The sequence below is a fragment of the Ptiloglossa arizonensis genome, chromosome 7 (genome assembly GCF_051014685.1).
Source record: "Ptiloglossa arizonensis isolate GNS036 chromosome 7, iyPtiAriz1_principal, whole genome shotgun sequence".
NCBI lineage: Eukaryota > Metazoa > Arthropoda > Insecta > Hymenoptera > Colletidae > Ptiloglossa > Ptiloglossa arizonensis.
The window spans coordinates 4,786,351-4,810,484 of record NC_135054.1 but is presented as its reverse complement, the minus strand read 5'-3'; the positions used below and the strand labels follow the sequence as shown (position 1 = coordinate 4,810,484).

General features: G+C 34.5%; 1 protein-coding gene across 1 annotated transcript in view; it reads left to right on the top strand.

Annotated features, from left to right (window-relative positions):
- The first annotated feature begins 2,099 nt into the window (after nt 1-2,099).
- Nucleotides 2,100-24,134, top strand: part of LOC143149096 (uncharacterized) — a 178,601-nt gene continuing 156,566 nt past the window's right edge. The window contains exons 1-2 of the mRNA XM_076316171.1: nt 2,100-2,433; nt 20,169-20,264. Of these exons, the coding sequence (XP_076172286.1) occupies nt 20,222-20,264 (43 nt within the window). The 5' untranslated portion in view covers nt 2,100-2,433; nt 20,169-20,221. The remainder of the gene's footprint in view (nt 2,434-20,168; nt 20,265-24,134) is intronic.

The following is a 24,134-nucleotide window of genomic DNA, read 5'->3' as shown; positions in this document are numbered from 1 at the left end:
TCATCATTTATCTCTGCTTGGGAACATTATTTTCTGAATCTCCCGTGCAATAACAAACAATTGCAATAAGAACGAATCTCTGCTTAAAACTGTAACAGTCTCCAGTCCGTCCTGTCAATGCGAAGCTGAGACGCAACTTCAACCACGTGCTCTAGCTGTGCCTCCTGACAGAATTGTACAGGCATACCCTCTTAATGGAACTTAACAAACAAGTTTCTCTCACAGTAGATTCTTTTCTCGCTGAACCTAATCTCAAAGCCTTTTGTAATGCGTTATTGTATCGCGCATTAAGACGAATTTAACGACCTATGACACTACGACCTTTAGATGACCTTCAATTAAAAAAATTATACCGGTTCAAAGGAGATCGGGAAATTTAATATTCGTTGTTCTCCATGAAAAATTTATTTATTCTACAACAAATATTTAATATCGTTTTCATTGGTTACGAGACATTTTTGAATACGGGATATAAAATATTACCTTGCACGATTGATCATTGCTAAAGAAATGATATCGAGAGCTTGTAACACTTTTTGTTCCACATTTTCTGATGTAGTAGTATTTTCGTTATAAATCTGACATTTGATGTGTCCCCGTAAGAAAATATCAAGTGGAGTAATGTTTGATGATCCGGCTGGTCGACACATTCATAAGCCACGACCTATCCAGCGATCGGAAAATATTTTATTCAGGGCACGTTGCACATTTCTTGCATAATGTGTTACATACCCATCGTATTGAAACCACATTCTTCCTCGATAACGTAATGGTACCTTATGAAGCGATTTTTTTATAATACTGTACCACATATTGACACTCCGTGAACGTTAATGTTATACTTGTCCGAACCATCTGGGTTTTTCGGAAGATTAGTAACGTATATTGTGTTTACTTACCTCCACATGGTTTGTTAATGTAGATTCGACACTAAATAACGATATTCAAAGAAATAAATGTGTATCGATAATAAATTGACGTATAGCCCACTTACAAGTTTCCAAAACATTTTCACCAAGTGTTTCGTGCATTGGTGATTATTCGTCACGTAGTTGTAGCAGATAAATCCGATTGTGGTGCAAAATATTTTCACATTCAGCATTGCATAATATTTGTCGGTATTTGTGTAAGTGATTTTACATTATTTTGTCACTACGAAACGTAGTTGTTCGCTATTGAATTGTCATACGTCACGATTAACATTTCCCAAAACGTTTCTCCTTGTTTGTTGGTTCTTCGAGCAACGTTCTAACCACGGTTGTTTTCGTATCGTATGTTAGACAAATATAGGTGAACACTATTTCTGTTCAAAGGGAGAACGGTTGGGGTGTAGAGAGAACGGGTTTTCATACGCAAGACTCGAGTAAGCGATGTTATTTTATATGTAATTACTAATTGTATCACCAGCGGCAGTGTAACACAATTATTAATTGCATAGAAAACAATACCAGTGAATTGTATGCGATCTACCTCGTATTTGTTATTACAAGTGTAACTTGATTGTAGGGTACATTATTGAACATAGAGCAAACTATTCTACTCATCCTAGCAACTTTAGAAGCTATCTGTCGCAACGATTACAGAATCGATTTGAATTTCGATTATTTTCGAATCGATATCGGCATCGACACACTTAATTTTAATTATTATCGTATACAGCGCTGAAATCTTATTCCATACTGAATCGATAACGTTGGACGTGACACTGAAATGGTAAGAGGATACGCGAGCCTGCGTATTTATTAACAGTGTCTGCGTTATCTATTTCATACGTAATCTTATTTGTGCTTCCGGAACCAACGATACTTTACGAGATCGGTATTTCAGATCGTGGGAAACTAATTATCGTAAAGCGAATCTATCGTCTCGTTCGAGACACCAACGTTCGTAAAACGAAAGATATTTCACGCATCTCGCGTGTTTAATTTTTCGATCGTTCTCTGCAGTACCCACAGCGGGTTTAAGTTGAATTTATTCGATCGAAAGAGCAGTGTCGCTGAACGAAAGCTGCCAGGCGCAGGAGCCGGAGTCACGATTGTCCTACGGGTTGCCAGTCGGCAGGAGTTTAGTCGGTGCCAGTCCCGAAACGCGTTCACGTCTGGACATCCTGCGGGACACGATATCGAAAATGGCAACAGATATGTATATTTGATAGGGCAGTCCATTCGAGGGAAAAACCGACTCTGTTAGAACAGGACAGTAGGGCATAATGAGCGATTAACGAGGTACGCGACATGAACGGATAGTTTAGGGACCGGTCGTTGCCAGCCATTCGTTTGAAAATCCGTATCGGAGTAACTGGGGTGTGATATTATTTTCCGTTCAAATAATTTTCAAACCAGTCGTTAGCTTTCCACGCGGAATAGACGCGGTGTGTGGGGAGTTAAGCATTCTCGATGGCACACCCGTGACGAATGGTGCCCCAAGATAAAGGTAAGCGATACATTTGTCGGTTGATTCCACTTTTTAACGAGCTGTCGAAACTGACGGCGCAAACACGCGACTCATTCATAAAATTCGACACTGGCTATGTGAGTCGTTACGTTGCGGCGATCAAAGTGTAACGCGTATGTATGGATTGTCCCGAATCGATGTTGAGTTTCCGATTAAATTATGTTTTATTGTTGGGATATTGTGAACAAATCAATAACATGGAAGAAACACACCGAGTCGCGAAAATGTAATAAGGAATGAAAGTTTTGCGATCGTTGGAAAGTCTGTTCGCGTTTCAGGAAGGGGGTAAACTTTACCATTGAATTTTTGTACGTTTGGTGTCGTGTTGGAACGTCAGTTTGCATTTTGATTGTTTCTTGTGGAAAAGTACGGTCAGTGGTTAATTTCTCCCGAGTCTCGTTCGTGAAATAATTGTATTTCTGTTTACGCAGTTCGAAAAGCTCGAACGACGAACGTGAACCGTGTCGATTGTCCGATACTTATCGATTTTCATTCACATTTATCAACCGAATTGAACCAAGTGTGGCGTTAAGCCCGCTTTGACTTGTCCACCTTGCTATTAAATGCCTCGCGAACATTGACTCGGTGATTGCACGTTATCGTTTTGGAAGATGAAAATTAACCGTTTAAATTGATTCGTCACTGGAGATTTATTGTACCGTATCGGTAGCTAAAAATTCGATCTCAATAATCCGTGTTGTGGTCTCCTTTGATTAATAATTTATCGGAATTTTTACTTGTAACGCTAAATCGGAAACACTAGGCTGTTAATGCGTTAATGTATACGAAAAGAATTTTATAATCGTTAATAATTCTGTTAAATATCGGATGATAAAATAATAAGATCGATATCATTACTCGCGATAAAAGCTTATCTCGATTAACGTCTCGTACAATTTTCAATTATTTTTATTGTCTATTTGCGGATAAAAATTACATATTTAAATTATAACTTTGAAAAAGGCGGAATCCATCTCGCTACGATTGTACATATTTGTTCGGTTTGTTTGCACCCGTGTACACATTTTCTTTAAAATTATTAGTCCACTTAATTTTTGTAAATACGGGTGTTCCAGTGGAGCAGATGAATTTTTTCGACGATACCAACTGCAAATTATTTTAGTTTTAACATGCGATCGACGGAATAGGAAAACGTTACGTTTTCTAAAAAGTGTTTAAAAACGAAATTCTAAATAAATATTTTCCTAGAGATTTCTCACTTTAATGCAGCGTAAGGACATTAAATGCAGAATTAAAATTATATTTCATATTGTTGTACAGCATGTGTAACTGAAGATTGGAAAAATGCTTAACCAAAGAAATTGAATAGTACAAGAAATTCCTCTTTTTCAATGAAACCACATCGTTATTTTAAGTGGATCGATTCTTTTCACCGTTCTGCGTGTAAAAGTATCGGAAGAAGGTTTCTAAAATGAAAAAAAAGGATTCGTTATATTATTACGATATTGAAATGTCCGAAAATCTCTTTGAATAAAGCATATGCTTTCATAAGAAATTTTAACTATTACGCGATGCATTCATTTTTCGAACACTCACTACGATTAACATCAATGTCTGTAACATTGAATCCTTATATCTAACCGGGTAAATAATATACGGTAATACATATTTATTTATTATCCAAATTGTTTTTCAATCACTAATGGGCCACCTAGTATTATTTTTGATACAATTTTCTATGATTTATTAACCCCTTTTTGTTCAGCGTATCGTTTTTGATACACACCAATTTCAATTGGTATATGTTGTCACAATGATAGCAATTTTGTCTTTTTCTTTTAAGAATTGTTCTTTAAGACTGTTGCACTACTTGCGATCACTTTCTGTGCGATTTTTCAATACGATGATAAAACATGTGTCGTGGGAAAACCAATCTGAATGATATTTCTTTTTTGTTGCAATCTCATTATGTATATGCGATAAAACAGAATAATGTGCGTCAACAAAAAAGAAAAACTATTCACTGCTTTTAGGTGCAGGCACAAAAGAGTTAATAACTTGTTTCGTTTACTTTTGATATATTCAAGTTTCATTGGTAATTAACCTGGTTAACTGGTTTATCGTTTATTTCATTTACAACGATGTTGAAAACGTTTCAATTCTCGTCAGAATATTGTCGAGTCGTGTCTCGTTTGTTACGCAAACAAAACCTTTGGATACAATATTTTACTGCATTACTCTCGGACAGCTTGAGCGCTGGCGAAACGTTTCTTAGCGATTCCTGTTTGAAACAGAACTCTCCGGATTCATTTGCCCGGAACGTATATATGTCAGGAAGTTTGTTGCGCGGATTCTTTTAAAATTCACGACAAGCCAGAGACGAAACCCAACAATATAGCAGGAATAGCTGCGTTACGAGACGCGGCCTGAAATAACTAGAGAATTTATGAATCCGCGTCCGGTGTAATGTGCTTAAAATCTGAATAAAGCATATAATTTACGGTAGGTAGATTGTTAATCTATTTTCGCTCCGTATTATGCAGGAATTTTTAGGACGAGATCTTCGAAGGTTCTTATTAGATTTTCTCATCTCGATTATTTAAAACTAATTACGAGCTGTCGATTATTTAACAATAAGCAACGTACAAGGAAAAATCAATAGCTCGTGTAGCATAGGGTGCGATATTATCGATTTACATCCTGAATCTGTCAGTTGGACTCTTTTTAGTAAGGTTAAGGTATAAATTGTACAAGACACTTAATCGTTTAAACAGTTTCTAAGATAAAGAGAATTCGAAACTAATTTAGGATCAAGAATAGAGATATCAATGGTAATCGTAAGGTGATAAAACTGCAAAACAAGAAGAGAATTGCAAGATTCTCAATAAATAAATTGCACGATAAATACGATCTTAAATCCATGCTTTCTAAATTAAACATAAATAATTTTAAATTATTATTGCTCTTTGTATCCTTGGTTGTAATTGGCTTTTGCTGAACGTGTTTTCACGGGTTCGACGATTTCTTAACGATTCGTGCAACAACAATTTTAATTAAATAATCAAAGTATGCAAGTTGTGCGCAGATTGCCAGCACGGAAAAATTAATAACAGCGATATGTGTTCTTTATTGAGTATCCGGTGTTAAAAATGTGTCGCGTCAATACATAATGCTTCGTATCATGCATCGTATTTAATGTGTTTTATTTTGTGATGTTTCAACCTGCGTTTAGTGTCGAATTCACTGTGCCTTGTATCGAATCCGCGGTGATTCATTTATATATTGTAGCGAATTTGATGTGTCTAAATTTGTGTCTTATGTCGAATCTGCTGTGTCCTATTTTGTATCTTACATCGAATCTACTGTGTGTCTATTCTGGCTAATATCTAACTTCGTGATACGATTAGTGAATCGGTGTCCAATATGACTACTGTAGGGTAAAGTAAGGACATTCGCGGAAATTGCAACTATCTTCCATCTTGTCGCAGGAAAATTGCACCCAAGGGTTGGCGTTGCACATTAACCGAGGTCACTGTTTCCAAGTTTCAGGCAGCGAGTTTATGATACGCCAATCTCTATTGAGGACTAAGGTCCAGTAAATGAAAAAGTCGACTTGGGAGATTTTCCGCCAGTTGCTCCATTGAAGAACAACTCTTTCGTCTCTTCCTGTCTCGGCTAGCAATTTGGATGGTTGAAGTTCATTAACATTTGAAGGATTTCACCACCTCGACAGTGACAGAGTAGAGAGTATCTTTAGAAATTTTTTTATAACAATACTGTACACCAGATCGAAATGAATGTTCTAATATGAATAAAACAAACGATTAATTATAAAATGAGAGTTGTTTCGCGATACATTAGACGCGAGCAAACAAAATGGCGTTGATTTCATTCACTGTTTACACGGCGTGGACTATTCTTGAGTCTTTTATACGATAGATCGTTTAAAAGAAAAGAAATCCTTTTTATCAAAAATGTTTTTGATATATTTTGGACATTAATAGGGGAAAAATTGTTATGTCAGGCTAAAAAGAATTTTATATAACATTTAATAGAAGCAACAATAGAATCGCTTATTTCGAAGAAACGATCCTTAGACATGAAGTATATAAATTTAGGCTTTAAATTCATTAATATGCTTCAATTCTATTGCATATGTTGTATCGAATATTGTTCACTATACAGCAAAATAGCAAAATATTTCTTTGTAGAGAAATTATTTTACTGTATAGCAAACAATATTCAATACAACATATGCAATAGAGTTAAAGCATATTAATGAATAGAGATATTATATATATATATTATTCTTCATATTATATATAAGTATGATATATATTAATATATAAGAATAATATATATTATTCTCTATATCTTATCTCTATATTGTATATAATATAGATATATAATATATAATATTATGTCTATATATCTATATTATATATCTTGATCTCAACATTAATGAAAGTATCTAGGCATAAGAGTTAAAATCTTTTTTAACTAATTATTGCAATAAAATTCGCCATTCCGGTACATTTGAGATGCTTATAATTTCGGTGATTATGCGCGTTATCCATGACCTCGCCGATTTCAATGTCCTTGAATTATGTTGGTGGGAGAAGATTACCGAGTATACTCAAACCACGATTAACCCTTCTACGTGCGGATCGAGTCTCACAGACCCAGAGCATTTAATTTTATCACCACATTTGCGTTACTGGCGGCGTAGCTCGACCTTCTAACAATAAGTGTACCTTAATACTAAGAGCAGTCGGAGTTATCGCGTTCATGGCGTCAGTTTTTGTTCATTCGTTAGAGTGAGCGTACCGCATCACAGAGCATGAAAAATGATTTTATCTTCGCATAGAAGAATTAATGTTCGTTTACTCCTAATTTAAAAATATTATAGTACGCATTACCGTATAAGATAAGAGAAAAATAATGAAATAATGATGCCGTTTTACACATCGATGCATATTATTTTTGTTGCATCGCGCAATTGAAGCGCATAAAATACATTCATTATTTTCCATTATTTTCTCCACCTCCTTCTCTGCATACGTCTCATCCTCTTCCCATTTATTAATTTCCTCCTCGGTAATATATTAGTTACTTTAGTAATATATATAAGTTCGTGTCGCGGTGTGTTTATACTCCTTGCGATACGTTTCATAAACACACAGTGCTAGAAGGACTTGAGCGACGAAACTATTATACTTTTGTTTACTCTGCAGAAGGCATTCGAAAGCTACAGTGACGTGTTGCAAGAATTTTATATTTAATACCCGGTGAAATAACGAATGAAATGTGCGTCAATTTTCGACGTGTCATGTTGTATGAATTCTGAAAAGGAAGTACGTCAACAAGTGCAGCAAATAACATTTGTGTCATTTATGGAGAGGGTGTTTTATCGACTTGTACGTGCAGAAAGTGATTCGATCGATCTCGAAGGGGAAATTTTAATCTGGAAGATGAGCCACGAATCGGACCTCCAGTCAAGACGAACGAAGATACAATTCGTGTACATAGATATTTGAAGAAAATGATGCCAAAGCTGGACGTATGTCAGCTTTATAGGTAAGATTAAAATGTTACTATACATGGTAGAAAAATAAACGGGACGAATTTATGGGACGATCCAGTAATAAGAGCACGTTAGATAACATACACGAGACGCGTTATCAGTATTCAGAAAAACGAAAAAACATCATCGAACATCGGATTCCGAAGACATTAAACTGAAAAGTCATCTGCTTTCTCTCCTATTCGCTAGATTGCTGGATAACATCTGTTCTGATTTTCTCGTCGAGCCACGAAAGATTACTTTTTTCCAATATAACTTTTGTTCGTGAATATATGCGCTGAAAGTAATATTCGATTGCAAAACTTAGTTTCATAAAAATTGTTTTCCATTTATTAAATACTTTACAATCTTTACGGTGTTCATGAGTTAGAGTTTAACAAATCAATGCCACTATTCTACTAATGTCCAATAATAAATAATGTATAATATTTTATTTCAGTGATTGTATAACGTTCATTCTGTTTTTGGGTGCAAGTTCAGTGTGTATTAAAGCAGACGAGTGAATTCAAACCGTGATTTTAATATTTTCTCTCGAAACAACCTGTGACCTATGATTACAGAACAACGAATCAGTGATTAGCATTCTTTTTCGATCCTTTGAGACTTGCAATTTGTACACGTTTCCTTATACAAAACGTAGTACAATTTCTTCTTCTTATTTATGAAATCGCACAATTTAGTTGGAGAATTCTATGGTCACAGCTAAAGCTTCTCGAAGTGGTGGCTACAGTTCGAATCGAACTTTTTACGTTCAAGTACAAGCAAAGTACTAATGCCTCTACTAATGAATAAAGAGTGCTTCGGTACCTGGTAAGAAAAGGAAATATAAGTAAAGTATTTTGTTGCACGAAGAAGTTTACGTGTTCTGCATCGAAGAAAGTTTTGTTCGTTAGATGTTTTCAATTTACAATGAAGCGTACCAGGAAGAATTGAAAAATATATCACGGTCTGTATCACTCTGTGACACGCAGCTCCTTTTTAAAACGCAGCTGGTTGAATTTACAGTTTTATTAAAGTTCGATAGAATATCTTCCAAGGTTATAAATTGTCGAAAACATTCTGATCAGTCGTACAGAATGAACATCTCAAGAGATATTTCGGTAAAAGTATAAACGTATATGCACAAATACGTGTAGCAAAATGCAACTTCAAAGGAATATTTAAAAAGATATTTTGCGCACACATGAGTTAAAATTTCTCTTTCGCGCCCAAAGGAACAAATATTCTCGCAGTTAAATGCAAAAGCGCAGTTTCGTGTTTCGCTTTTATATCTATGTTATCGTCCAGGAGAGAAATTTCCACTCCGCATTGTACTAGAGAAAAGTTACACTCGTACTGTTTTAAATCATCAAAGTTAGTCGACGATGAAAGTTAAATTTAACAAAAGTATAGAAATCTTTGAAAATGATCCAGAGTGGGCGACACTTGAAATCGTCCACTATTTTTTGTTTTCTACTTTTTTTTCTTTATAAAATGTAACGTACCCATACCACAGTTTCGCACTCGGTATAATAATATTTCATTTATACAATTACTTGCTCGAATGTAAAGGGTAATGAAAAAATAGTATATATTATTTGGTGCAAAGTAATAGTTGCTCTCTGAACAACCGAATGAAAGATACTTTTTGATATCGTTTCACTTCACGTCGAGAGAAATTCATTTCGAGTGACTAATAAAATAAATCGGTCGAGTTTAATATATAAATACTTCGATACGAACGATGAAACAATTGAGGTGAGAATGTTACGAGATTGACAGGGTTGCGTGATGTTTACGCTTTGTATCGTATTTTGATTACCAAAGGACGCACCGATCAGCGACTCGCATTTTTCTCCAAAGAAAAATCTCTGATTCTTGAATTTTTCCCGAGACTCGTGAATGACCAGCTGTGACCCTTTTTACCTGCTAATCATTTCGATTACGTGTTTTCTTACTGTATTCTTCTGAATTATTTAATCATTTAACCACACTACCCGTATCCACTTCGGTTCACGATAAAAAGTTTAAATTAAGATCGTTTCGAAGAGTATTTCCATTCTGGGTGCAAACGTAACAAGTGTAGCACGATCGATACGTTATTTATAATAATTGTACGGATTAATTCGAGTCCAGACTAAAGAGACGTCTACATTTAAATTCGCCGTGCAGTTTCCTCGTGGCACGGTCGCGCGATCGCGCGATTTCAAGTGAAACGATAGAAAAGAAACACTCGAATACGTAAATTCGAGTAAATCGTACGAAGAACAGCTAACGGAGAATCTCTTTTGTCGATAGAGGGGAACTAAGCCTTTGTCGCCAAATACAATATTTCCAGCCACCGTAATTTGTGTACAAAACACTTTGAAACCGTACTTCTGGCGCACTTAACGGTTTAATCCCTGGCAGCCACTCCAACCCGTGGAACAGAAAAGAGTGCTCGGTCTCTGCCATCGGACAATAGACGTCCGCTGCTCATTAATGTTTTTCGCTGGATCACGTTACGTCCACCGTGAAAAAGCTTTTTCCATTCGGGTTTTCTTTTCTTTTGCAGCGGGAGCGTCAGGCTCCGTAAGCCGAGAAGCGGGCTCAAAGGGTATCGGCTCGTTAAAAGGAGCCAAAGGGACACAATCACGGAATTTCAGGGCAATTCCGATAGAACGGCTTACTAATTCTTGCGCGTACCAGCCACGACACTACGACGAGAACGATGTGTAAAAGCGAGGGACACGGGAGTGCCGCGATCAGCTTCGATCGTCCCTATCGGGAATTTCACAATTTCCGCCCGAATCCAATAATTTCCTCGTTTGAAACGTGTTCATTCGCAAGCGGAGACCAGTTACGCCGGAGAACTCGATGAACCTAACGATGATTAAATGGATTTAGATTGCACCGCGTGCACCTGTACGCGCATCTCGTGCACGATCGTCTGAAGGATTAACGGAGAAAAATTGGCAGACGCGGATTCATGGGACTCGAACAGCGGAAAGGATCCTCGCGAATTGTTTGAAAATCGACGAGAACAATGAAGAACAAAAGACAGAGCGGGAGTCTTGCCTCCGGACGAGGTTCCCGTTGGAGTTCGAGCAGGAATCTAAAGAAGGATTTCAGACCTGTTGGAGTTTAAAAGTTTCCGCGTAATAGTTTCGAGCATTTACGCGTCGTGTGTAATGCAAACCAATGGAGATATACTTCCCATAAGGGCTGGTCCGGTAGAAAGAGGTCGAACTTAATGGCTGGGTCAGGTTAACGATACGAGTTACCAGGAATCTGAAAACGGATTAGACTCGTGAAGGCTCACGAGTATCGAGCGTTTGAAACTTATTCGTGTACAGTGCAAAGTGACGAGAACGTACTCGGTGTATGGGGTGTTGCGCTAGGAACAAGCGCAGAATCTTCTTATGGAGTTTTCTTAAGAAGAAAAATATTAAAAAAGTATCTTCCCACCGTTTTCGTTAATTAAAGGTATAAATCTTGATTTTTTTGGAAAAATATCGAAACACATTCGTCATCGTAAGGCGTGTTTGGCTCGTAGTTTTTACACGAGTTGTGTAAAACGAAAGAAAAGTAACATTTCCTTAAAATGGAACAAATTATTTGGTATTTATCGAATTCGATTTAAAAAATATCGAGTTTCGACAAAGCCGCGGATATTTTACTCGAAAGTAAGGATGCTTTTGAAAAAAATTCGTTCGTTTCTCGTATATAGAATAACAACGAAGCCTCGAAATAAAAAACCGCTGTGTAAATCGATTAGTCGCGATTGTACGATATAACGAGAGAATCGTTTTCGTTTCCCTCACAAGTGTACGTATGACTGCCCAAAGTTCGAACATCCAAAAATTAATTTACGTTTCACCTAATAAAGAAATCGGTATCGAACCTTCAACTTTTATACGTGCTACAACAGCGATTAAATTTTAACACATACCGAATCATCTACGAGTAAAAAACCATACAATAAGAAAAATTGCCAATGGTTGGTCACCAAAGGCGGCCAGTTGTCTGTTTACAATCTGCATATTTAAATGGAAAAACCGGTAGAAAAACCGTGTTAACGATCGTTGCGATGAAGCACCCGAATTAACCGCAGTTTAGTGTTTACCGAGCTCTCGACAATGTCTGGCGAGCCTGTAATCGATAACGTACGTGCAAAAAAAGGTTCCGAACTGAGCCTTTATCGAGGAACCTGACGAAGTGTGCATATCGTCGAGCGATGAGCGTAAAAGCAATAGTTAGCGCGGCCGGATCGCTCTTTTCTCTTATGTATCGGACCCACCGCAAACATCGTCGAATCAGCCCGGAGGAGAATCAACTTCCTGTCGTTTGCTTGCACGTGCGAATCTTGTCCGCGTTCTTCGAAAATTCAATATTCCGAGCGTACTGGGCGAAAAACGCAGTTTCGTACGTGCGTGAAATTCCATTGGCACCTGACGAAAGACTTTCGGATTTTATACGAATTCGTCTCGTGTAATCGCGAATATTACGTGCCGTTGGATGGTGGTTCAGACGACGAGATAATGTTCCTTCTTATATAATACAATTTACGAACTGCCATTCTCGAAATGCAAAAATAAATTAAGGGCGTACTCGCTCGCGACGACGTTAAATACTATGATAATACGAACGACCCCGTGTACTCGAATTCGTAATGGAGTACATAATTTTTTAAGCAATAATCTTTCGGCGCTGGTGGCCGAAATTGGTGAAATTTTATTTGATGTTTTTTTTTCGTAATGCGTTGTATAGAACGTTGTGCAACATTATACGCGTTTAATTTTGACACCGATTGTTATTTGATTTTTATAATTATTTACATTTCTATACAGAGTTTGGATAAATGCAACTGATTAACGCATCTTGTAGAAGATGCATTTATATTCCTCGTAAATTTGGTCTATTTTTATTTTCCCAAACTATAATCGTTACTACTCAAAGAGATTTGCGGTATAATTAGGCGGGAAAACTTTCGAAGTCTTTCTGTATTATTGCGAATAAAATGCAATCTAACGTGCATCATTATTTGAACTGTAGACGTGTCACATTCTGGTGTTAATAAAATTAACTAAAAAATAATAAGGCAAGAAGTACCTAGTGTTTCTAATTTAAACAAAATTGTTTGTTACGTAAAGATCTGTCGTGGAGATCGAAATAGTGTTCAAGGTGTCTCTGAATTGCATTTTTCATCGTTTTTTTTTCGATCATCTACAGTAAGTAAATTTTGACAAAAACAAAGCGCAAGGTGGCGACTGTGGGCAACGTCGTGTGGAATACATAAATATTTAATAAAATTACAAACTCTGTTTCCATCATTTCACCAAAGATAACATTAATAATAGCGTAATTTTTCTTTCACCGCTGAATCTCGTCTTTTATATTAGATACTGTTATGGCTGCGGTTACACGGCAAGCGATCGAATACTAATTCCGTTCTTCGATGAATCATCTCACCAGGGTTAGCTTTAATAACACAGTAATTTTCTTTTTATCGTTGAATCTCACCCTTTACATCACACAGTTAAGGTTCTATTTAAGTAAACTGCGAGCAATTTCGCGCGACTTGCGATAACTATTGTCGTTGTGCGATAACTCATAATACACGCACAATATACATACCTCTTTCTTGTTCAGCAATATTAATAGATAAATAACGTTGTCTTTCCCTTCTCATATAATCTTAAGAAATTAAAGAATTCTTCTACCATTCTTAATCATAAAAATTTATTTTATTCAACACAAACGATTGAATAGTATTTCTCTGCTCTTTGAAACGGTATTAAGAATTAAAAACACCTTCTTATTGATTCTTCTATATTCATAAATAAATAATATGCTTTCCTCCTTTTAATAAGCAGTATCAATAAGCATTAGAGGTCCCTCTTGTTAAAATTGATAAATCAACAGGCCTGATTAACAACTATTTTATACACGACTACAAATTATTTTTCAGTAAAGTATGTAACAAAATTTTACTATTTCTCTTAGTAAATTTTTAACTGTAGGTATAATTCACTTTAAGATACTTTAACATTTGTTAAAATGTTGCGTACTTTTCAACTCGAACGAGCATCGCAGACAGATGATCGAACAAAATTGTTCACTTCGATGTTTCTATTCATAGTCAAAGTGCTCGTCTTCTTTGTCAACTTATTAATTTATTTACTGAGAAATTCAATGTGTCGAAGTAGAGTAACCACTGCGTGGGTAACATCAAAGAAAATTTTCTTTTGTTTTTATTGTTTCGCTCTACTGAAATCAAATGATACCTTTCTTTGACGATCATTGTTTTTATACATTTATCGAACACTCGAGAAACGGGCGTAAATAACGAGCTTAACATTAGATTTACATTGATATCGATGTGTACATTAAAACGCGATTTTTCTCATTTCTCATATTGAAATATTAGTTTGTTTAATTTTCAAGTAATGGATTTTATTAACGTAGATTTATCGGTACATTACTTGCGCATAAATTTCAAAGTATAAATTTGCAACGTATTTCAACCATGACGGGAAACTGCGGCACAAGCGAATTTTTCGCATTTTCTCTGCATAAAAGTGTATACAAACAGAAATCGTGCGAATTCGTGCAAGTTCATGCGATTTCGTGAACACGAGCGATCCATAATTTCTCTAAAGGAAAAAACTTTTACTATTCCGAATCGTTGAAACTTTTCAAATTGTGTTTCGGCTAATTTTGCAATGATTATGAACACTGTCATTTATGATTATAGGAACTGAACTTGTTTATTACGTTTGCTTATGAAATTCACAAACTCGTATTACTATTATATACTGATATCCACAATTGGAAAGTTCGGGGAGGGTGAATAAGGATATGTATGTGTCCATATCGTTACACTGATCAAATTTAACATAAATTGCCAAGAGATAATATTTATATATTATCAAGCAGAAATCAAGCGCAAATAGCAGAAAAATATTGACGAAGAATAACGTATATAATCCGTACGTAACGTATATAATCGGTCTCTTTGACAACATTTATCATTTATGGTCGAGCGTGATGCGAATAGTATTGGGATTTATTCTCGGAAAAAATACGTGCTACGCGTGAGTTATTCAGTCGCAAACGTACGAATCTTGCGAAATCTCGAGTAAACGATGTTTCGTTCTCCTCGAGTATGTCGCGAGACGAGACAGTGATGCGTACGCAAATTTGATTTGACTATCTTGGGCAGGAGACGTTACCCAAAACGACGCGGAGCGCAAAAAAAGGCAATGTCTTTTTATCGTCCTGAATTCTGTTATTTACTTTCTACCTCGGTCCTTCAATACTTGTGCCGGGAAAATTTTTATGGGCCAAAAATTTCAGGGAATTTCGTTCTTCGTATCGTACGAAACCGTCAATTGATTTTGTATTTTTATAGTTCTTCTCGGAAGGTTGTCAACTAGAATCTGTACACGGTATTCTGATATTCGTGGTACAACTGAAAAGTGGGCGATTCTTTGTCTAAATATAAATAAAAAATGTACAATCGAATGTTTTGGTAGAAAGTTTCCTTTTCGAGATAATCAATTCTGACAATACATAGAGCACAGGCCAATTTAGGTACATTACAGTATGCTCGATTGCACTCTAGATGTTGTTAATTTTGCATACGATGTACAAAGGTGGTAAGTTATATTTGGTAAATAATATTGAAATGTGAAAGCACTATTTAAAGTTTGTCAATGGAATGTGCACGTGCATCGCGTATTTTCAAAATCCACCATCTCGAAATTGAAGCCTTGTACAAGAAAATTGTATTTTACATTTACGTCATATTTTTGGATCAAAAATCGCCCCTCTTTCGATTACACTACGAATCACTGATCACTCTGTGTGTAATATTGTTTCTCAGGTTGGTAGAGGCTTGAAGCTGAGCTGTAACAATCTATGAAACAAAGAGGTGCAGTTTATGCATTGTTAACTTCGATACGTACGTCTTTCTATTTTGTATACATCAAGGACGACAGTGAGAAACACTGAGAGCGAGTGAGGTATAGTCTTGACTCTGTCCTCGATCGTTGGGCATATTTCATGCGTACATGATGACAACCGCAGATAACTCTGACATATATTTACGGAAAGTAATACATCTCCATAGTTTTTTCATATTTATCATATTTTCTTACTTCCACTTTGTATTATTCACGGGAAAAAATAGTAATATAGATCAATTGTGTTTTGGTTCATTGTTATTAATTATGCAACTTTTAAGTATGTTTAAATATCGAGTCGGATAATCGTAAATTGTTAGAATTTCTTTCATTCGCTTTTTTTTCAGATGCTACGTTCTTCGAAAGGTATTAGTTTCAATTAGTGCGTTCTACTCGAATATACAATTAATTTAATTTTGTAAAAAGAAAACTCTAGTCGAATCAGATACTCGTCAAACTTTCAAAGAATTTATAGGACAACTTGACGACATAAGTGCTGTGAAAGTTCTCAGAACTTAAGAGATATCGGTAAAGTCAAACAGTTTGGAAAGTGGATTATACGCTATTCTAACAAGCCATTCTTGGATAGTAACTTTCGATAAGAAATGGATAATGTATGATGATCAACGTTGAGCCACTCAACGGTTGGATGTTCATGAACTGTCAGACTATGCTGAAACTCCAAGTTTCTATTCCAAAAAAGCAATACTGATTATTATTTGGGAGATCAGAGCTGATGTTGTTACTCATTGTACATGTACTTTCTAAAGACGAGGTGAATCTCTCATTGTCGAATCTTATTAATAAGTAAACTTGCTTCATCGAAAATTAACAGAGTTCTTTTTTGTTAAAAAATTTTAAATAATAGTAGATTTGATGAAACTGTTTTAAAGCAGTTAAGTATAACGACCATTCAAAGGTAAAAATGGAATATTCGGAGCTTTTTACAAGCAATAAAAATATCAACAACTCTAGTATTTGGTCGATTTGATTTAAATCCGTTTCGACGGTAAAAATGATATTGGTTTTTCACTTTAACGAGTTGTACTTCCCAGAGCTTTGGCTGTGAGTGTGTCGAGTTTGAATGAGCTTTAAACTAAAGTTAAAATTTACAGTATCACGTTTTGCTATGTATCGCACTTGATTGCTGGTTGGAGTGGTAACCTTTTAATTTCACTCTTCAAAAAATGTACTACTTCTCTTTTTATTTGTTACATTTTTTGATTGGATCTCTCGCAGCAACAACAAAGGAAAACGTTAACATTAATCGAACAATAAAGAACAGTTTATATAAACATACGTCCTACTTGATCTTGTTTTCGAGTTATAAAGAATTGTACGTTGGTACAATTATTTCGAAAGATATTAATGAATAAACCGTGCCATGGATGAAGCTACGCGGAAGATTTGAATAAAAGATTCCAAATAGATGGATACGAATGTTCAACATTTTGAATAGCAAACAAGACGATGGCCATTCCACACTCCCTGCACTTACTAAATTCATCCCCTTGGGACTTCTTCCTCTTCCCAAAAATGAAATCGAAACTCAAGGGATGGTGTTTCCACTCTGTGGAGGAAGTACAAATTGAATCGCAACAGGTGCTCGACACGGTTGGAGAAAACGATTTCCAAAAAGCGTCAGAAGCATGGCAAAGCTGTTGGGACCGCTGCATTTCGAAGACGTCGGAAGCCAAGTTTAGATTGGTGGATCAACAAAATTTTCATAAATACAGTCCGATTTCTTTTTAATTGCACTACGCATATCCAATTTTGTTGCGTAGATGGTTATGGAAAATAGTACATTATTGTTAAGGTACTTGTAAATTTTCTATAATACATTATAATACAATCTTTGAATGATACTATTGTTTGATGAACATTTACAGTTGTTCAAAATTGAAGTGTCATAGTATTTTTTTACATTGGAAAAAACGACAAAACTTACTGAACAACCTAGTATAAAGAACCTAACAAAATCGAGTATAGCACAACGTAATATAAAATCTTTGCTTTACTCGATGTAATCTTACTTTAAATCTAGTAAATATCGTCTATATTGTTTGCCTTAATTACTTTGCTCTTCTTCATGACAAATCGAAAGCTGTTGCGTACCAATCGAAAGCTCGTTTTATCTATCGTGTGTGACAGATAAAATGACATGAGCAAGAGGGGTTCCTCGTTCGTTTCATCTATTCCTCATTTCAGAACTCTCATAGTCACTGTTTTGACTCCTGGTGGTCACCATTGACATGTTTGATTGCTTATTGCAGATGCACAAAACAGCGAATACAGGAATCCTACTACAGTTTCTTACGTGATTATTTTCTTTATTTTTCTATTTACTTATTCATATATTTAGTGAAAATTTTTCTTTATTTTTCTATTTATTTATTTATACATTCAGTGAAAATTTTTCTTTAGTTTTCTATTTACTGATTTATATATTTAGTGAAAATTTTTCTTTATTTTTCTATTTATTTATTTATATATTTAGCGAAAGTTTACTTTAGCAACTCTTTCCTAAACCAACTTGTTTTCCTCTTTTTTAAACAAATGCTGTATTTTAGTATTAAAAGAAAATATAGATCTCTGAAGCTTGAGAAACTAATGTTTTTTTGCTGGTTTTTGGTAAAACTCATAAAATTTATAAAAATCGCAAAATGAATAATTTTTATCTGAGTAATAATTGCTGCTTGACCTTAATTTTCGAAATAGCTGTAAAAATTATTCGAACTAAAAGACGACAGTTACTGATAAGTTCCGTGCAGGAATTAAATCATTATAATCACAAAATTGAATACTTATTGAACATTTGTTAAAAGACGCATTATATTAACTTTAAATTGTGAATACAATACAAATAATTTATAATAGATGCGTGTTTCATATTCCATAAAAATTCTTTAAACATTTTAAGTAAAAGTTTTAATATTGTATCATGTCATATGTAATTACAGTTTTAATTTGTTTTATTGTATCGTGTTATTTGTATATCTATTTATTTACATATTATGTAAAATATTTTACATATTTATGTTCTATTGTTGCCTTTAAACTTAAAATGTTAATTCAAAATAATTTGTTCCTCGTCAAAAGAATTTTATAAAATTCTAATAAAAAGTAAAGAAATTTTATAATGCGTTAATAATAGTATTTCACTTAGATCCGAATCTACACAAATGTTTTAAGATCCACCGTTCGCTTTACACCGTCTCACTTGCCTCGACAAATCTAATTTCTTTTCTTTGTCAGCACTCTTATTATGTGTTAGTATTTCTGCCAATTGTAAAGCTACGTCGAAAAATGCGTGTGGGACGAGGCTTGCACTTTCTACTCTGCCTAAATTCCTTCCAAATATCATCAAGTCAGTCACACACATATTTTAGCATAATATGATCATGATTTCATAACAAGAAAAGCCTATCAGTAATTCAAATAAATGCACGTGTACAATATTAATACACAGACACTACACTGTATCGTAAAATAAGGTGTAAAAGTACTAGTAAATATGCATAATGTATTTTATTCGTTTTTAATGTATTTACGAGATCCATACGGTAGTCAGAAAATAGTAAGATACAAAGAAAAGATCTACACCGTTCTTAATTACAAAAATTACTTTTGCGGTCAGATAGATCCTGTAGGATTAAATCCATTGCAATTCGTAAACCGGACTTCCTTACGGATAGAGTAAAAATATTTGCTCGAACGCGAAGTTACGAGTAAATTGGAAGGTGTACTTACATTAGCGCCGCAAACGCATCGATCGACATCTCTCAGCGGTTCGAACTCGCCGACTCACGATCCTCGTGGTAAATAATAATTTCCGGTGTCGGTGATTCATAATGGTGTGCACGTAAGCGTCGCAGTTAATATCGATTTCTAATTTCACCATCGGCGAGTTTCTCGTGAAAACGTACAGCTCCTTGTAATTTCCGTACACGACTCCGGACGATGTACCAGCTGTTCACAATTTTCGTGTTACTGCATCAATTTGTGTTTCTCTTTCGCTTCGCATCCGGCACGAACCTCCAAATTGAACGCAGCCCTGTTTTCGTGAAAATACACAGAGGACGAGTCCTAAGCGACTCACACTCGCGTGGAACACCACGGCACACATTGAAAAGGCTCTCCTGTGTATTTATGTGCGCGCACGCGTTTTACACGAGCGTGTACGAAGATGCCGGTGTGCACACAAACCGGAGAGTAATCAAATGCTTTTTCCAATTGAATTTCAGGTGGGAGAGGAAGAAAGCACTTCTCACCTTAGAGAGCAGAGGGAGAAGAAAATATGGGAAAGGGCGATAAGCGGGGCATCGCGCAACGCAGCGACGGTGAGTGTTTGTTTAATGTTAATTGAACTATACGCGGAGACACGCGTTTCAGTAATTGGATACAATGCTCGAATGGCATTTCTTAAAAATTGTTCCTGCGATTCGAACATGGTCACTGATGAATTTCACAGCTTCTGTCCTACTTAATTATAATATTCTCTGGGCAGGTCGAGTTGGATTTGTTTATTAAAATGTTCAATTCTTCGAACGGATATCGTTACTAGTATTTGCAATGGATAATAGAATTTTATAGGTTTAACGGTAAATTGAATTCCTTTATGGAATTTTGAATTCGTATTGTCTGAAAAATGCTTGAAAATCAATGAATTTGTAAACCCTGGTACGACAGAATTAACATATTTATCGAATCAGAGAATTTGTAAACTCTAATATAACGGAATTTACATATTTATTGAATCAGAGAATGTGTAAACTCTAGTATGACGGAATTAACATATTTATTGAAAATCATAAAAATGTATTGTATTTGAATGTTGAAATTCTGTAGGATTACGACAACATTGCGGGAGAGAATAATGTGGTATAGCATCGAATAAATGTATGTAAGTACATAAAATGTGATTCTAGAAAAAGTTCCTCTTTGAGCGAGAATAGAGAGAATTTGTATAGGAGACTGGTATGCTTTAGTGGCCCTCTATATCTTTACGACTGTATATCTTTGAAATTATATACTATACCGATGCTCGTTTTGGGTCGCGACAGAAACTTTCTTTCAAAGAAAGTTATTTCCAAAAAATCAATCTATTCTACGGGTGTCTAGAAACGAATGCTTTGTTAGATATTTAGAAATTTAGCGTGATAACAAGAGCGGACCTTAATTCTCGTGGAATATGTCTCACAGAAAGTGCTTAAAGCGATAACCGTTTATTTCAGTACATGCTTCTACGCGTTTCTGAATAAATTTCTCCCGCCTTCAAAATCGATACTCTCGAGGTATCAGTCATTCTACAGCACGTATAATGGTTGAAATAACTACAACTCGAAAACTAGACAGCTGAATTTGAAATTAATAATTTGCGGATGTGTATTTATTGTAATTTTGTTATCCCTTTCAATTAGCTGAAAGTTTGCACCGTTAGTTCATTTACATTGTTACAAAATGAAAATCTAATACAGTTACTTTATTAAAAAACAAGAGTTTATATTAATTTTACAGTTGATCCACAAGCTTCCTTTTCTCATTTGAATTTTTCTTCGATAAAATAGTCTCTGAATTTTTAACAACATTCCACATTAGAAAAATTAGCGTTATTTTAAAAGGATCAGCACAGCATTACAATATTGAATCATAAATTTAGTAATTCTCATCAATTTTCTTTTTCATAAAGATATTTTTGAAATTTATAATTTTGCTCCGAACGGAAGCTGATTTTCCTGTTAAATGCAATTTGTTTATATCGAGTTTTAACCGTTTAAAAAGATTACTTTGTTTGCGATAAGCAAAAGAACCAAAGATATAAAACTTTAACAAAGTTAGACATACTGGTTCTTTATGTTAGAGGGAAAATAAAGTTTTGGTTTCTTGACGGATACAGGTACTCACAATTTGTAGAGTTATAATTAGAAACTTCGTGTTATCTTATGGTAATCAATCTATCTTTATTTCTTTATTATGAGGTTCCTCCTTTTATGTTGTTTTTTAAATTAACGTTTCAACTGAACTTGATGTATTTTTGTAAAATTGAAATTCATCTTTAACCTTTCGATTGTGAATTTTGGAATGTTTATATAATAGTGTCTGAAAATTTTAGTAATTCAAGGGACAAATTTGAGAAGAAACCTATTTATCTTAAAATTTTAATATTGGAGCTTTCTCTTAGAAATATAAGGGTAGGTTGGTTGACAAAGGGCGCACCAATCAGCGATTATTATCTTTCTGGAGGAAAAAGTGCCCTAATTCTGGATTTTCTCCAGGACTCGTTTTCTTAAGTTTTGTTTGAAGGTCTTTATTATTTTTTAAATAGCTTTTGTTATTTTCAGTATTCATTATTTTGTTTATACAAGCTCTACTGTTATCTTTACTTGATCTGCATATTCGTAATTAATTATCAAATAAAACTATCAATATTATCGTCACAATTATTATAATACTTGTATGTAGTTATTATAATTATAACGATATAGAATAAATATTATTTTTGAATATCGATAATTTGAGAATGTAGAATAATTCTTTTAACAAGAGGAATAATAGTCGGTGCTCGATACAAAACTATAAGAAAATGGTAATGTTTGCAATTACTAAAATATTTACCTGCTAATTATAAATGTACATTATTAGAAAGTTTTTGCGTGTAGTTTGCTAGTACTGTTAATAAGTTCATAATTCAACAGTGAAGAATTTTAGGTTTTATATTACATTTGTTTTATATTACTATTAAAACAAATGCTTTGTAATAGTAAACAAAAAATGTTATACATATGAATTTGAGACTTTTTAATAAAATTGTCTGCATCCATGCGTGAGAAACATTTGTTATATACTCAATACGAATGTTTTCTGTTAATGAATATAAAGTGAGTTTATGTAAGTGTAATCCGCATACATTTATTTATACGCGCACATGCACTTTGGTCTCTGCATAAAATTGTCTCGTTTGAATTTCAAAACCAAAGAATTCCTTATGCGCATTACAGAGAAGTTTGAAAAGAATGCTTTCTATCCGCACAAAGATATATATATATATACTTATGTATAACTCGAAAAGTATGTGAGTAATGCGAGAAACGATAAGAGATGCAAATAATTTTGCAGCAGTACTTATGCGCGAAGATCTTCTAAAACAATAAATTCAAGTATTACAATTTAATACAGCGTGTACAAGTAATTAGAGATTTATTTTGTTTGTTACAATTTGTTTAATAGATTTAAGTTTTTGAAAAATTCAATTTATATTTGTTTCGAATTTTTCATTTGTTTAATTTGATAAGCAAATTCGCTAAAAGTGAAAGTGATGTACCTAATGCAACGATGGTTTTCCATTTTACGCGCGCAATACAACAATTTAAAAATCTTCTATAATAATTTTCCATGGAATTCCCGTGAGATAACGAAATAGAAGTTACATAATTACACACGCATGCACGTAATAACAGTTAATTAATACAAAATTCAATTAAATTGAATTAAAATGGAATGCACTGGCCTTTTATAAACGTTGAACAAATGCAGATATTAATGTTAATAGCAACAGTTACGCGATTATATTATACGAGGAAATTTGTCGTTTGCACAATATTGTCTCCCGCAAATTCTAATAACATAGCATATGTAGTAAAGCATTCAACCAGATGAGATAAAATTATGCAAGAGTTTCAGAAGAGGGCTTATTTCTGTCGAGGGAAATTGTTTAAAATAAGAAAAAGTAAATCGCGTGTAGTAATACTCTTATAGGGGTTTTATTCGGTTACGTTTCACGTTTCATTCAATGTTAAATTCTACTGTATTTGCATCCATTAACAAACAAAAACACAATGCATCTGTAGCAATGGAAATTGTCGCGTATATTTCACTTTACAGGTTTTTTTTTTTATAAAATAATGTACGCGATGGTATCGGTCCGTTTGCAATTAAAACTAATGACATTTCGTAGTTTCACGACGAAATAATCGAATATGGTTAAATTTAAATGAGAAATAGTTGAATTGTACAGGAAATTATTAGCAGTCTGCATTAGATAAACATTAATAACGAATTGTAAATCAGAATCTTGTGTACAAAAAAGGATCTGGTTGAAAATTTTAAGAAAAGTAATAAAAGTATTAAATTTTGGTCCCGTTCAAAATAAACTGTAGAATTAATAGATAGTTTATTATATTAATGAATCATTGAGATATAATTTTAGTAAA